This window comes from Myripristis murdjan, chromosome 8 (assembly GCF_902150065.1).
Source record: "Myripristis murdjan chromosome 8, fMyrMur1.1, whole genome shotgun sequence".
NCBI lineage: Eukaryota > Metazoa > Chordata > Actinopteri > Holocentriformes > Holocentridae > Myripristis > Myripristis murdjan.
In genome coordinates this window covers 7,961,789-7,979,104 of record NC_043987.1, presented here as the reverse complement: position 1 = coordinate 7,979,104, position 17,316 = coordinate 7,961,789, and the positions used below count along the sequence as shown (strand labels likewise).

Here is a 17,316-nt window from a genome sequence, read left to right as displayed (position 1 = left end):
CTCCATATTAAGGACTCTGCGGATAAAAGAATTGGGAGGGCCGAGACAAGTTGCAAATGACCTGGAAACTAAAAATAGTGCTCTCTAAAAAGTAATTCACTGCGGCACTTAAACCTGCATGGGAGACAAGAATGGAAGAGGACGCTTCCATAGCCGTCCGAGTCCACGGTATACTGCAGAACAATGTCTTGCAGAGTGCTTACAAAGTAAGCAGCTGTCACTTTGGCTTAGCAAGCCGTGTCCTGTACAACGTTTTCACAACATGCCGAATACCTCGCCTGCCCTATACCTTAATGCACAAAACGCCAGAGTCAATCTCAACCTCTCAAGTTAGCAGTGACGGTGTAATCCGGCAAAAACAAAGAACATACGTGGATACAAGGACGAGCTGAGAGCGTTATGTTCTGTCACTTCCAGATGCACGAGGTTAAAAGTTTGCGTTGGGAATGTGAGGTGGCCCTCAGCGCGGTCAAATGTAAGAACTCCGGCTTGTTGTCAAGCCCTGACAAGACTTCTTAAGACGTGTCTCGTGTTAATGGCAGCGATGCGGCGCTCCTTTTCCAGAGCTGAAGTTTTGAGAGCAAAGTGCCGGCTAGCTTCAGCAGACAGACAGACGAGGAGAGAGACCGAAAGGGAGAGGCAGACAAAAAGCGGCGTGCCAATAAAACATGAATAATGCCATTTTCCTGAGAGCCCCCCCCCCTACGGTGCCTACAGCTTGTTCACCGCTTGTCACACGGGGACGTTCCTCCAACGTATCCCTCCTTCCACCCACCCGTCCATCCATGCATCCATCCTTGTCCTTGCGCCCGTCTCGCCTGCTACCGCGGGACAATTAAGGTTGACTTCACGGTCCGCGGGGCTTTCCTTCATAATGGAGAGACGAGCGAAACGAGGAAGAGGCTCGACGGAGGGATATTTAATTCATGTCACTCCCGCTGCCTGCATTCCTCCGTTCCCTGTCTTTTAGCACAGCTCACTGCCCCCGACATGTTGCAGCGCCGGGGCCACGCTACGCTACGGTAGTGCCAAGGGAGAGACTAGTCCATTCTAATGGAATTGTGCTGCTGCGCTAGGGGGGAAGCGCTACACGGGACGCAGGGAGCAGGGCGAGAAAAGCAAGCCAGCCCTGTCCTAATGTGATTGTGTTTGTTCGCCGCAGAGCCACTGCGGAGTAATGTGGTGGCGGCATTTGTGTACTTGTGCGCGAGCCAGAAAATAGAGGAGGCCGAGAAGCATAAGAAAGAAGGCAACACAGAGAGACGGGCAGTGCAATTAGAAAGGTAAAAAAAAAAAAAAAAAAAAAAAAAAAAAGGAGAAAGGGGGAGGGTTGCAACTGCCCCTCTTTTCCTAAAACCAAAAAGAAATCCAAGGCAAGAGACATTAGCACCATGAAATAGCTTTGTTAAGCGCTCTCTGTGTGTGTGTGTGTGTGTGTGTGTACACGTGGAGATAGGGACGATAGGGAGGGCGGGGTGCGGCTATTGCCAACTTCTTTCGATACGGCCTCGATACAAGGAGAAATCTCCCTCTCAAATCTTCAAACACTTGGCGAAGGAAGCCGAGAGAGAGAGAGAGAGAGAGCGAGCGAGAGAGAGAGAGAAAGGACAGATAGACTTTCAAGATTAGATGAAAATGCAGATGAGAGACGGACGCTGCAGGAGATGTGGGATGGGAAAAAAAAAAAAAAAAAAGTGTACTGCGGGAGGAATGTGGGAAGACCTGATTTGACATCACAATTCAGGCACCGAGCGGCGTCACCACGCTCAATAAAACCAAGGCGACACCTATAAACATCCCTACACTGCAAAAACTCTAAATCTTACCATGATTATTTGTCTTATTTCAAGTCAAAAATGTCTTATTTCTAGTCAAAATATCTCATTACACTTAAAATAAGACATGATCACCTCAGAAGTAACTTGTTTTTACACAATTGTCTCTCGTTTCAAGTGAAAATTTGCTTGTTTCATTGGCAAAATCTGTTTCTTGTTTCTAGCTAATTTTCACTTATTTCAAGTGAATTTTCACTTTTTCCGCTGGCAAATTTTGCCAATGAAACAAGCAAATTTTCACTTGTTTCAAGTCAAAATTGTCTAAAAACAAGTTACTTCTGAGGTGATCATGTCTTATTTTAAGTGTAATGAGATATTTTGACTAGAAATAAGACATTTTTGACTTGAAATAAGACAAATAATCTTGGTAAGATTTTGCGCTTTTGCAGTGTAGCCGCCACCTGCATCCTTTAGTGAGCACAGCGCCGATCGATCTTTATGATGCCGCTTTCAAACTGTTTTAAAAACCTGAATTGTCACGATGCCATACTTCTAATTTTGTGCACATTTATTTATTTTTTTCGCCTGATTGAGCCGACGTTGAACTCGGCCTCCTCCCGCACGTCGCTGCCTATCAAACGCTCGCCGGGAAGTTAACAAGGAGATGAGATGAACAGACGGCAGGAGGGAGAGAATCTCTCATTTCACAGCGGTTCCGCCGTAAATCTGCATTCCGGCTCGTCGCCGATCCGCTCCAAAACACGTCCAAAATCACTCCCTCTCTTCGAACTGCATCTATCAGTCACTCCCATCATCTTCTACCCCCACCTCCTCTCTCTTTCTTTCTCTCCGAGATGGAAGTTTAAGGAGCCGGCGCTTCATTTTTAGCAGCTCGTCTAATTAGATCAAAGTGAAAATGAGTGACCGCCGCCTGACCTCCCCACACGGTGGATTTTTATTTAAATCCCAAAGTAGCTCACGGGGGGGAAAAAGGCCCAGCGTGGTTTGAGACTGACTGCAGAAACACGGACTGCACCAGCAAACACAGAAAAAGAAAAAAAAAAAAAAAAAAAAGAAACCACTGCACCACACAGAGAGAGACTTCGAGAGGAGGAAAGGCAGCGCATAGATAAGATATGTCTGCATGTGTGTGTGTGTGTGTATGTGTTTATATGCAACGTCTGAAGCGCTCGGCCCAGTCTTATCACCAAACAAAACACTAACAGCACTCCCGCTCACGCCGCTTGATTGACAGCTGCAGGGAAGGAGTCAGGCAGGCAGCCATTTTGTATCTATTGAGTCTTACTCCCTGCCGTCCATGCCGGGTCTGCTGCACTTCAGTGGAGCTGAATATGCGGCATGTAATATTTATTCCCTCAATTAGGGATGTGGATTTTTAATGAGGTCAGAAAAAAAGAGAGAGAATGGCAAAAGAAAACGAGACAAAGAATTCAAGACAAGAGACAAGACAGGCATGAACACAGTTCCGCTTTTAGGTAGGACTTTGAAAATCCAGATTTTGAAAGTGAACCACATGCTTTGTCTTCAAATGCAAATAAAGCGCTCTGTGCGTACAAAGCCTGAGGAATATGCCCCCCCGCCGCCATCCCTGGGTTACATGAAACAGGCACAACTAGAAACAGGTCATACTTTGCCTCCGTCTCTGGAAACTTGGGCTTAATCCCCAATTTGTGTGCTTACTAGGAGTGATTTTTAAACATTTGTCACGACTAAAATCTTAAAGCTCATGTCTTTGTAGAGTGAGCGGAATTTGGGCAAAAATTTGAACTCCTCCAAGGCCCTCCCACCCTCACGCACGCCTCTGTGTGGCTCTGGAATTGGGAGCCACATCCCCTCCTTCCCATTCTGCAGCTACAGTAGGATGCACCAAACTGTACTGTCGTGATGGTGTGTGTGTGTGTGTGTGTGTGTGTGTGTGTGTGTGTGTGTCGGGGGGCAAGCGTGTGCACATATGTGTGCAGCCATGACGGACACTGAGGTAGCTTCACTTCCCTAAGGTGATCGGTTGTTTTAGTCACACTCACAAATGAGGTGACCACCCCAGGAGCAGCCTGAAGACCGGATTTTTTTTTTTTCTCTGGTGCATTTACTTTCCCTCGGATTTGTGGATATTATGACGTAAAGACGTTACCTGCAGAATCTTTAACCTAATCTAAAACAAAGCTGCCTAACATTGACCAAAGCTGATTTCATTGCCCAACCTAAACCTAACCTCAACTAAAGTTTTTTTTTTTTTTTTCCCACTTGCCCAAACTGAGGTAACCCCTGACAAGACAGCAAATGTGGCATGTCCACTTTGTACTGCTGTGATATCATATTTTTGCTGTGAAGGAAAAGTAACCTTATCATGTCCACCACCACTTTACTTAAGTGATTATAGCAAAACTGTTATGGAATAATACTTAAGCAACTTAAAATTCCCACTTTCTTAAAAGTATACAAGCATTTGCATAAAAATACACTGCAAAAATGCAAAATCTTACCAAGAATATGTCATATTTCAAGTCAAAATGTCTTATTTCTAGTCAAAATATCTCATTACACTTAAAATAAGACATGATCACCTCAGAAATAACTTGTTTTTAATTTTCACTCGTTTCAAGCTCATTTCCACATGTTCCACTGGCAAATTTTGCCAATGAAACAAGCACATTTTCACTTGTTTCAAGTGAATTTACACTTGAAACAAGTGAAAATTGCCTAAAAACAAGTTACTTCTGAGGTGATCATGTCTTATTTTAAGTGTAATGAGATATTTTGACCAGAAATAAGACATTTTTGACTTGAAATAAGACAAATAATCTTGGTAAGATTTTGAGTTTTTGTAGTGTAGTTACTATGAGAAGTTAAAGTAGTCAGTGTGAACAGTGGTTCCTGTCAGAGTGTTGATTTTCCTGATGCATTAACCTGGAAGAAGTATTTTAATGTTGTAGCTCTAGCTGCTCCCTATACTGTTAACCATGCATCATGTATTGATGTTTTGCATGTAAAATAATGCAGTGCAGTAACAAGCATCACAAAATGGAAGCAGTGCCTCCACAAATGGACTGGAGGTACAATACTGGAATAAATGTATTTCGTTACCTTCTACCTCTGTCCACAACATTAACCCACATTTCAGGCTGTGTTCTCATTTCATTCATTGTTACGGGGCCGTGTTGGCTTCACGTCACTGTAAACTCAGGTCGCTGATCCTTACACACCACAGGACCTGTTGATGCGGCTCCCATCTGCCTGCAGGTCGATCTGGGTGGTTCATATTGAATCTGGAAACTCCTCATTATATCAGGAAACATTTTCCCCACCACTGATCCCGCCCAGGCTTCCAATCCTCCCTGTTTGTCACAATATTGTGTGAATCCTGTGTCGTCTAACAAGCCACACGTAGCTGAGAAAAGCGCACAGGCCCACACACACACACACACACACACACACACACACACACATGCAGATACAGTAACACCAACACATACATGTCGTGTGTGTCTCCGTGGCCCACATCTGTCCCGTGTCTGCCTCCAGCTCAGGACGCAGGAGTGACAGCGGGCGGTGGAGGAAAGACTGAAGACCACCTCTCTTCCCCCTCCGCCATTACTGTGATTGACACGTCCTGCTGAAAGATGCTTTTAGTTAATAAGTAGCTGTCGCTCATAATGAAGCGGTTTGCAGCGTGGACAGAGAATTAAGATCCGGTGAGATTCTGCGGCCTTATAAAAAAAAAAAAACGCAGACAGTTCAATCAGACGATTTCACCGGGAAGGAAAAAGGCTCTGTGAAGGCCTCAGCAAAGTCTTCTTCCTCTTTTCCTCCTACTTTTACTTTCTTTCTTTTTTCTTTCTTCTTTCTTTTTTTTTTTTTTTTTTTTTTTTTTCAATTTGCAGCCGCACTGGTGCAGCGGCCATGTGACGCGGCGGCGGGGGGATGAAAGACTTTCACAGCTCGCAACTCCACGCATGTGTTATCTGTATATTAGTCAGGCTTAAGCCGAGATGACAAAATTCTCTCCTCCAAAGCTGTGATAGCTGTGTTATTCTCCACGCGCCTCTTCGGTTCCTCGGCCGCCGAGCTTATGTTATATTTATTGTCGGGTATTTCTGTCGGCTTACGGCGGCTGAAAAGAGTCGAGTCAAGCAGATCAGGAATTCAATTTGCTGGTGAGACACTTGGGTTAATCAACAAGAAATAATAAAAAAAATATATACACATATATATATATATACAGGAGACCCAGAGATGGATGGAGCCGAACACACACACGGCCGACAGACTAATACAGAACAGCACAAACACACTCGACAAGACAAACAAACAAGAGGATTAGCGCGATGTTAGCGAGGCTGTTGTTTGTTTATCCTTGTAATAACAGCGCAGAGTGACAATATGAACGCCAAAAAAATAAATAAATTTACAGAAAAAAAACATCACACACACACACACACACACGTCCAAGCTGAAATGCACCAACACACATCCATATCCATGCTGCCGGGGCCAAGCCAACACATTTGAGTAGACGCTGATAGGACGGCAGAATGCGAACAGAGCACCGAAATGAACAGCGAGACAACGCCGGTGGTCATCCGCAGCAGCCGCATGTGATTTCGGACCTAAAAATACGCAACGACCTATCAGTTCACAACATAGGCGGTTCTAGGGGGTGGCAGGGGCTAGAAAAATGCCTTGCCACCCTAGTTGCCACCCCAATTTCAGACAATTTATTTATTTATTTTTTAATTGTGGCTGTTCGGAAACTCGCTGTTACGAGACTCAAATGTCCGAGTGCAAGTAAATGCAGCAAAAGATGACACTCCCACTATTTAAGGGGCTGATAAATAAATAAATATTTCTAATGCCACCTTTTGGTTTTCTATTCAATGCTTTACTCATGTACCACAATAATAGAATGTTTTTGAGTTAAAATATCCTCATTTGGGGGTTTTCCAAGCAAATACTGATATATGTGATCGTTTTGTATTAAATCAGCATATATATTTCTGCCACCCCTTAAAGTCTCCATGCCACCCTCTTGCCACCCCGTGAATATCTGTCTAGATCCGCCCCTGGTTCACAACTGTTTTCAATTTGAACTTAATGTTGCGACGCTCCCGTGTTTGTTTGCATTGAGGTGGTTTCCGCAAAGCCGATTCCTGCACGTTGCCATCTGCGGTTTGGCCTCTGACGTAAAGATCTCTCACAACACAGGCGCTTCGGCCTCAGCAAATTAGTGTGATTTCTCCAGTGGAGGATGGGAAAAAAAAAAAAAAAGAAGACTAAGCAGGCAGAGGCGGGAGAAAATGCAGGAGGAGATAAGGAGATTAAAGGGTGAAGTGCGTCGAAATCCCTTTACGTTCCTGTTCTAGCCATCACCTCGTGTCGGCCCCTGTATCGCCGGCCTCCATCAATTAATTTAAGAGCGAGAGAGATGCTTTCGATGATATGGGGTGTAACTTTTATTTTTAACGCGACGCGGCGAGCTGTTTGTTGATTTTTACGACGGCGCGAGGCTTTTACGGCTCCTGACCCGGCTCGTCCACCTGGCTACAGCTGTCACTGTTAAAATGGGCGTTTTTATATATAGAGAGAGAGAATGAGTGTGTGTGTGTGTGTGTGTGTGTGTGTGTGTGTGTAGCCGAGAAGCTCTCGAACTGCACCGCGCAAATACAAACTGCACTTTTCAACAGACGCCATCGGGGAAAGCTGGAGAGGGGAGAGAAGAGGGAACGACGGAGAGCAAACGGCTCTATTTCCTGTCGAGCGGTGTGCTCGTTCAAATCGATTCCCTTTGGATGGCGAGCGGCCATTTCTCGTTCGCAGGAGAGCTGTTGAGATAACGCGGCCGCAACCGAACGGCACAAAGCAAGGGCTAAAATGCAAAGCGGCATCATGGGAATATCTGCCGAGATCCTGACAAGCTGCTAGGATGTCTGAAAACACAGCGGCCACATCGTTACTGCGGTCCACACATGCATACTGCATATAAAGTAATAGTGACGCCGGTAGGTAGGTGCACACACACACACACACACACACAGTCCCAGACACGGACACACACACACACACAACACTGTCATCTCGACACACACCCACGGATCCACATGGAGATAAAGCGGCAGTGTGATGTGAGACAGAGCAGCAGGCCTGCGGCTTTCCAGGCTGAAGCTCCGGCTGAAACGACATTGTGATTCGAGCACAACAAAAACAAACGTCTCCAGACGGTAATTGGACAAAAGTCATAAACGGGATCATAAAGCGTTATCTCTCTTCCCTTGTCCCTCTCTCTCTCTCTCTCTCTCTCTCTTGCTGTCCCTCTCGCTCTCTGATGGCTATTTGACTAACAGGCGGCAAGAAACATGAGAGAGTGCGTGAGTGTGTGTATGTGTGTGTGTATGTGTAATTAGAACGCCTGAGGGGAGACAACAACAGGGATAGACTGAATAATATCCCTTGATCACAATATGACCCCCATCAACACACACACACACACACACACACATATGGTCACAGAAAGTATAGCGCCAGAGTTCATCAATAGGTATGATCAGGGAACACTGCTCATTATCCTACAATCTATCGATAAACACTGTTGTTATAGATCAATAAATTACATAAATACACTGTGTTTACTGTGTGTGTATGTGTGTGTGTGTGTGTGTGTGTGTGTGAGCCAGACAGAGGGTTTCGTACAGACTGGTCAGTCCTGTTTATGGGACACAGCGTCCCCTCCATCCACACACAGCCCATCCAGTGAAATATGACATGCGTTTTTTATTGAAAGTTAGTTTTTCATTATATTTTTCCTCAAGCTTGTATTTTTTCCCCCCTCCGTGTCCCTTTGGGCACTTTGAATTTCTCTGCCCAAGTGATGGAACGAAACTTAAATTTACAATGACGTGAAAAAAATGGCTTTTTCCGACTTGTTAGCGAACTTCTCTTTGTCAGAACATTCCTCTATTTAACAATACAAACATTTAGTACATTTTCTGTCTTTTTTTGTGTGTGAGTTTGGAGGGCATTTAAAAAAAAAAAAAATCTAAATCTGATGACTTGGAAAACAGTGTATCTTTAAAGGCTAAGCCAAAGACAGGCTCGATTCTGTGTAAAGCCTGACCTCTGCTGGTGAAAAGTAGGTCGCCTGGTGTTTGGTGGCAGGTGATGTCATCCTCACCCAGGAAGTCCAACATCACCTGCCGCCAAAGACCTGGCACCCTACTTTTCACCAGCAGAGGTCAGACTTCACAGAGAGTTGGGTTCGGGGTTCAGTTATTATTTAATGGGGACTTGATGATGAACCAGAAGGTGCGAGCAAACATTTCAGCCAATAAAGCCACCACATTTTCAAATGATCACATCCTTCCCATCAAATGAAACTGCCTCTCTCGCCTTAACTGATCCACCATTGGCTTTCACTTTTGACTAATCCCTCCCAATATAATGTCTCAACAGGAAATGCACCACACTCAGGAAGCAGCTGGCTCTAAAACTGTTTCACTGTAACGCTCAGAGTGAAATACTGGTCAATCTTTTTGGCCCGTGACGCCTGAAAACCAAGCAATGCCTGCTCACGAGCCCCTGTCACAGGCTGCAGACTACTTTGTATTTCACAGGAAAACAGAAAAAGCAATAACCGGTAAAATGATCATGATCATTTTGTTTTTGTTGTTGTTTTTTCCCCTTTTTCCTATGTCTTAATCAACTTGGGACCCCCAAAAGTTATCTTGCGAGCCCCTGGGAGGGTTCCCGACCCCCAGCTTAAGAACCGCTGTCCTAAATGATCAGAGCTCCATGCAAAGAAAGCTGAAATTACAAACATTACATCCGTTGCTTCTGTCATCTCCTTAGTACAAATAATCTAATCCCTGTGATTTGTTTTACAGGTGTTGATGTGAAAGTCTTTACTGCTCACTGCCATTTGGGGGCGCTATACTGTGAAACCACCAAGCACAGCTTTAATGGATGGTGGCCCTGAAAAAATATTGCGAAAATCAAACATTTCAGTGACTTGTTACTGATGAACACTGTTACACAAAAATAATAATCTCCAGGTGTCGCTGTTTTGCATCCATGTAGCATGAGAGCAGAGAAGAAAGTCTGACAGACAGAAAGAAAAGGGATGATAATAAAGGAGATGAAATTTCCCTGCATCACTTATTCTTTTACTTATTTATTTATTTATGGGAGGAGGCGGGCTTGTTAGTTTATCTCTCACTTTTTGAATCAGTCAATCCATGTGAATGTAGTATCACTCTTCACTGTCACTCCAGGATCATTTAATGGATGAAAGCTGACGTGAAAGTAAGGAGATTCCTTAAATTCTTGTCATGATGTGTGTGTGTGTGTGTGTGTGTGTGTGTGTGTGTGTGTATTTATGTGTGTGTGCGCAATGATCAAAGTTAAATCACTGTGCAGAGACACACACACACCTATACATATTCAGTGTTTCTCTGCTGAGGTAAAAAAAAAAAAAAAAAAAAAACTTTTAAAAAAAGATTGAAAACAGAAAGAAGGGGGAATCAAGAACATTGTGATGTTTTCCAACCCTTTGAACACTTTTTGTTTTATTCAGAAGCGAAACGAGGTGTTTGCTTTTTCTTCAAGAGGCGAAGCGGAGAAGGACATCTCCCATTGTTGCTGTTAACATCTCTGGCGCATAAAGACCATGATTATATTCATGAGGTATCCACCTGCAGCCTGAAAAAAAAAAAAAAAATAGAGCTAAAAACGCTGCAGCATCCTGAGAGAAAACATCAGATAGACGGGACAGGACGTGTCAACAACCCACTCTGAGCAAAGGCAGACACAAGCAGAAGTGTTAAGAAATACCGCGCGGACAATATTCGTGACCGATCCACTTGCCATTACTGAGCCGCAAACGAGTCGATATCCATTTAGCATGAGAATTGCATGAAGCCAATCAGCGCGCCGAGCCAGACAGCTGCCCGCACAATTAGACCGGGGGGGAAGAAAGTGAGAGCGGTGAAAAGTTGACACAAAGAATATGACAAAAACAAAATCGCCGACAAAAGACCGGGAGCACAAAAAAAACAAAAAACAAAAAAAAAAACAGAGTGTGGAAAAACGGCGAGGTACAAGAAGTGTGATAACAACCAAAATATACACAGATCTATAATGTTGCTGTTTCAAAGAGTCATCAGGGTGGCAGGCTACCTTCGAGCTGAATTGCTTGGAATGCGGTGAGGGAAGACATTTCATTCCTTAATCAATAATGTATTCTTTCCAATAAAGGCAAGCGATGCATTATTCAACAAAGGCTGGGAGATGTATGGAGGGGGCTAACGCAGGGAAACGCTGCAACATTTATCTAATTAACAAGCAGGAATGAAAGACAGAAAGAAAGGAGAAAGAGGGGAGATGAGGCATAACTGGTCTTTTTTTTCTTTTTTTTTCTTTTCTTTTTTTCAAATAGGGACGCTCTCAGATAAGATTCTCCAGAGGTTGACGTGGAAACGGCTTTGACTGGAAGTCATCAGCACCAGCCGCCCAAAGAGATTTAGCCTCCAAGTGACGGGGAAGGGGCGCACACATGCACGCCCGTCCACACATGGAGACTCACATACACACGCACACACAAGTACAAAGGCGTAATCGCGAATAGACAAACACACTCGGGGTCTTACATGCCGGGAGGCCTAATCATCGGAGGCGAGCTCCTCTTCATATTTCACATGAGGATTAGTGGAAATCTGCATGGAACAAGGCAGAGGAAAGACTGCGCTTCTTAAAGTAGGCTTCACAGGCTAACTATATAAACCTTAACCTACAGAGGGTGAGCAGTATATAAAAGGAGAGGAACAGATAATATAAACCTCACCGGGAGAGGGTATAAGGCCGGGGAAATATTAGAAGACGTTTAATATCCTCACCAATTTTGAAAATGCACTGCATCGTACACACACAACGGCGGATTTAACGAGACTGGATTGTCTACCCGTCGTAATGCTCTCACTACAAGATTAGGCCAGGACGGGGTGTCACACACTTGACGATATAACCGAGATTATCCTGCTGACTCCTGATGCATCACTGATGCCAGGACGTGCACGCAGCAGTGCAACATGCATTAATGTGCATAAAAGCAAAGAGAAAAAAAAAATCACACTAACAGAATTGGGAAAGGCTCTTGCTGGAGAGAGGCCGTTAACAAGGCCTCAGGTGAATAATTTAAGGTATTAGTTAAACTGGTGTCTTAAATTCATTGTAACAGGGCATCAAGTATCAGGCGGCTCAATTTAATGCTTTTTGAGACACTGTTAACACAATTCAAGACTGTTTTTTTGGACAGACTGCCCCTTTATTTAAATAAGCAGGTAATTTACAAGTATGCAGTATATAATTGTTCCCTTGCAGAGAAAGTGCAAAATATGGTGTGTTATTTAATAAATGATTGCATGAAATGTTCCAACAGATTCCTGTTGGCTAGAGAGCACGCTGCTGGTGCCATAAATCTAACTATGATTTCTTTTTTTATACCATAGTCCAATAATTTTCGTGGAAGTCTCTCTATAGGTTAGTATGGCACGTGAGTATAAAGTCAGTTGGATTACTGAGAAGTAGGCTTTTTCCCCAAACGGTGAGAATCGCAGGCTTAATATAAAGACAGTTCTTAGGTTCAGCAGTAAGCCTAGAGTTCATCAGAAGAAAAAGAAATGTTGAATCTTATGTAGAAAAAAATGATTAAATTTGACAAAAATACATCAATGGATAAATAAATGTAATTATGTAAATGAGGCCTAAGGTATAATGCAATGAAGACCTTTTTACGTCACTGTGGGCAAGACAGTAGTCGTGATTTTTTTTTTTTTTTTTTTTTCTTTTCAAGGAAACCTTTGAAAATGCTCACACACTCCAGGATTTGTCCAGAACCGCTCATGCTGAGTGGCGAATTTCAAACATAGCATTGATCAAGATAGCTCAGATAAGTTGTATCTTAGGTCTTAACAGAGCCGAGGACCTGGATTTTCCCACTGGCATGTGTCTGACCAGTTCTAGTGTGGATCATCCTGGGATGATCCGTCCTGTCGCGGGTCCCCAGGTTTAAGAGCATACCTGGGGGTGGGTGAAGGACAACGTACACCTTCACCTGCAGATAGTGAGCGAGCTATTTGACTGTTATCCTGAGAAAGGTAGGGAAATTGAACAAGTGGAGATGGTGAGATGAGATTAAAGGAGAGAGGGAAAGCGTAAGGAGAGAAGAGGAGAGGAAACAGAAGCGGAGTGGCAGAGGGTCAAGCACTTTAAAGTGGATTATTTCCCCCTGTCTGTCCCAGCAGAGGAAAGACTCCCGCCGCCAAGGACTGGAATCACTGCTGTTTCAATGACACTTGCTGACAGCAGACACGATGTGTGTGTATCGCGTGCATGTTTTTGTGTGTGTGTGTGTGTGTGTGTGTGTGCACTACTGAAATAGGTGATCTGCGGCAGGTGCCACTCAGTACATTCTGTAATTCCTCTCCACTCAACTTCCCATCTGGTCAAGCGAGGGATTATCCCTCACCCCTTCATCGCTCCTCTTCTCCTCTCCGCCTCCTCTCCTCCAAAGCTCACCTCCTCCCTCCTCCTCTGCCCTCTAATACTCTCCCCTCCTCCTCTTGCTAAGCGCAGCATTTCAGCATCAGCAAATCTAAGACATTAGTATCATTACCATGAACAAACGAGACCATCGCCAAGAAAATTGGCAGCCTGGATCAGCCTCTACACTGCAATTTACTATGGCTGTACTAAAGAATTTAAAGCTTCGTAGCTTAATTCATTGAATTGGCATTCAGCTGTGAAATTCAGCATTGGGTTTTTAGGATTAGTTTCAGGTTTAAGATTATTGTTATTTAATGGAAGAAATTAAGTTGTTCAAAGAGCCTGCTGTCATTCAAACATGAACTATTTTGCCAATAAAGACGTTTTTACTTTTTGAATTTCACGAACGGGTGGTGCACTCCAGTCAGCGCATCATCCATCAATATCAATTAGAATCATAAATCCACAAATATGCTGGGTCTCAGTCCCGGACAAAATGTTTTTGTCCGTCACAACTGAAGATCAAGAAAAGGGACAATGGAACTGTCTGTCCATTTGTTCGTAATTTTTGATTTTGATTTTGATTCTGGGGTTTAGGACACACACAAGTGGGACGTAAACACCACAACACCACCTTTAGGTCAACAGGGCCTTAAGCTTCACACAATATCTAGTAGACTGCTGGGTCAAGTCCAATGAATCATTGGGAAATTATGAGTTTTTACACTGATGTCCAGTACATAATGACATAATAGCTAACATTAAAATAATTAGGAAGTAAAACATCTCAAAACGGTGATAAGCAACAATATGTTCTTATTGTGTGATTATGCATTTTATGGGATTTTTGGGATTCATCAGTGTTTTCTTGTTTGTTTTGTTCTCTTTTTCCCATTTTTTTTTTCGAGTGGTCGAGAGCACTCTTACGAAGACAAGAAAAAGCTAATCAGTGCTGAAGAACTTAGAAAATACATTAAATGAATATCAATGTATAATCATTCTAATTATTTTATGTGTCAGACTAATTATAGGGATGAGATTATTAAAATAAGTATATTTCAATGTAGACTTTTGACTATTGAAATAGTGGTATGTATAAATAAATTTTAGAGGGTTTATACAAAAGAACTGCATTTATTGGTTTGCAATTTAATGCTGAACCATGGTTTTTATTTATTTATTTATTTATTTTATGAAACGAGACAATATTCACACCATCACAGATTTTTCACCGTTGTTGGCTTTTTGACTTTCCCGTAATGTCAGTAGTGACTCTGAAAAATCGCCTTTTCCTTGGTTCATTTATCAGAACTTCATCTTAGTTCAGTTCACTTCAGACCTTTATCGTCCCAAGAAGGGAAATCTGACTTGGCTCAGCACAAACCGCACAGTCACAATTGACTCTGACCTCAGCTGCTGAAGTTTTTTTTTTTTTTTCCCTCCCACAGCTTTGTTTTGGGGGCAGCTCCACTTCTTGGGCATGCGCCAGAATATTTTGCACTTGGCACAACATCTGCCTTTATATAGTGTTTGGGGGGCGTCGCCTTGCTTGATAATAACAAATGCTCACACACACACACACACACACACACACACACACCTCCAGTTTGTGAAGCAGTGGGATTCATTATTCAGCACACCTGGGTGAGAGCAGATTTGGATGGTAGAGAACGTGTCTTCTCTTAACAGAAAAATAAGAGATTATGTAAGATGAATTAGAGAGAATGTTGCTGCATCCGGTTCATTGTGTGCCAGAATCTGATGGGCACCGTTTTTGCAAAAAGGGAGACAATACAAAACAGAAAGAGTGTGCTCCTGTCCCTCCAGCCCAATCATAAGCTTAAAGCTTTCAGAGTTTTTTTTCAAAATGTCAGATGATGAATTCACAAAACATATGCTGAAATATCAATCCCAGCATGTTATTCTCTTTGGTAAAGGGAAGAGAAAGTTAATCCACATGGAGCAGCAGCAACATGCTTTACGGGAAATGTGGTCTTATTTTTGTGAGCGTTAACGCTACTGGCGTGAGGTAGAGGCTGCCGAGCATGTCGACCATGATTTCATTTGTTTATAGCAATTATATCAAGGATATCACAGTTGAATGGACAATAGTGTGTTTTTGTGTAAAAAAATTCTGCATTGCACTTTTAAGGCTCTTCCTGTTCTGTCCTCTCTCCACCCCCATTCCAACCACTTCACTGCTTTCTGCCTCCTCTCCACTTTCTCCTTAAAAAAAACATCTCGATACTCACCTCTTCCACACATTCCTCCACCTCACCTCCCTAGACACTTCACTTCTCTCCTTTTCTTCTTACCCTTCTTCACCCCATCCCTCCTCCGCCATCTACTCTTCACTGCTGAACACCTGCCTGGTTCTCTTTCCTCTAGCTCTCCTCTCACTTCCCCAAGTTCTCAACAGAAGGATATTTTTCAAACTGCACCGAACGGGTGAGGCTTCCCTGCAGTCTCTCTTTATGCCTGTTAGCATTACAAAGTTATCATTACCATCTTCCAGCGTGTTGACAGCGCCGGCAGCCAAATATGTAAAACCTGAACTGTGTGTTTTGCATGTGCCTCTCTTGTTTCCTCTCCAGTTTAAATATTTTCGGAGGTAAGCACAGGTGCCAAACCAAATCAAATCCATCCATCCATCCTTCAGTTCATGCGTGCACCCCTTTTTTCTCTTTTGCAATCCGCTCTGCAACCCATCCTTCTTTACGCAACTTCATCCATTCAGCCACCTCAACCCACTTCCATCCGTGCACCACCTTTCCTCTCATCCCCCCGCTCAGCCACCAATCCATTCCTCCATACCTTATCGGCCATGATCATGGAGGACCCTCCGTGGATGCCCAGGATGGGTATGAGCGTCTGCGAGGAAATAAAATCCAAAATCTGGGCGATGGCCTCCTGGTCGGTGCCGTCCCCGAACACCACGCCGTGGATCTTGGTCCCGGACATCAGGTCGCACATGTGCGTGATGATGCTCTTGGGGTCGGTCTCATTGACCAGCAGGGTGACCACGTTGACGTCGATGGGGTCCTCCTTGCTCCACAGTGCCCGGATGTCCCGGTCTGAGATGTAACGCGTGCGTCCCAGAATAACCGCGATGTTCAGGACGGGCACTTTCTCTGAGCCACCGCCGGTTCGCTGCTTCTGAGCCGCCACGGGGCCGGCGATTAGGATCACCGTCGCCAGGAGAACCAGTGGGAGTAGCACACCACCACCACTACTACTGTAACCGCCGCTCCTTCTACTCCTCCTCCTACTCCTGCTGCTGCTGAGGGACATACTGTCGAACCACTTCATCCCCTGCATGGAAAGATGGAGGGATGGAAAAGAAGGGGAAATGGAGTGACGGTGAAGAGGGACGAACAAAGAGACAGAGGAAGAGAGAGAGACGGCAACCGGAGAGAGAGAAGAAGAAATGGCGACAGGGGTGTGAGGACGGGAACGATGAAGACGGCGAGAAAAAGATAGGGAAGATAAATTGTTAGCGCACAGTTCTTCAAGCCCACACACAGATTGCATCTTTCCTTTTTATTCCACTTCTTTTCAATAACGTTATTAAACACATAAACCTTGCAAGGTGAGAAACGGCCTTGAGAGGAAGTTGCGGAGGGGTGATAGAAAGAGAAGATGACTAAGAAAGATATAGTTTATGGTCACGACTGCCAGGATAGATGATTCAGGAGCAAGCTGTGCTGTTCTTAAGAGGTAGGCACCGTTTAAAAAGTTTACAAGTGTAATATCTCACCACTCAGTCGCCACCATACATTTGATGCGCAGCGTACAAGGGCAACACTATGAGTAATAGTTGTGGACAACGGTGTTATATCACATCAAAATGTGTTATATCAGATTTGCTCTCATTTTAATGAGGACCAATTTGTTTGTTTTGTTTTGTTCATTTCTTTTCTGCTATGAGTTCGTTTTTCATACTGCAACATAACTCACAGCGCCAGTTTGTTCAGCTTTCAAAGCTTCAAAA

General features: G+C 43.8%; 1 protein-coding gene across 1 annotated transcript in view; it reads right to left on the bottom strand.

Moving 5' to 3' along the window:
- grin2aa (glutamate receptor, ionotropic, N-methyl D-aspartate 2A, a) overlaps positions 1–16,643 on the bottom strand; it is a 174,680-nt gene extending 158,037 nt beyond the window's left edge. Inside the window, exon 1 of the mRNA XM_030058483.1 lies at positions 16,140–16,643. Coding sequence (XP_029914343.1) covers positions 16,140–16,643 — 504 coding nt within the window. The remainder of the gene's footprint in view (positions 1–16,139) is intronic.
- Between the last annotated feature and the right edge of the window lie 673 nt (positions 16,644–17,316).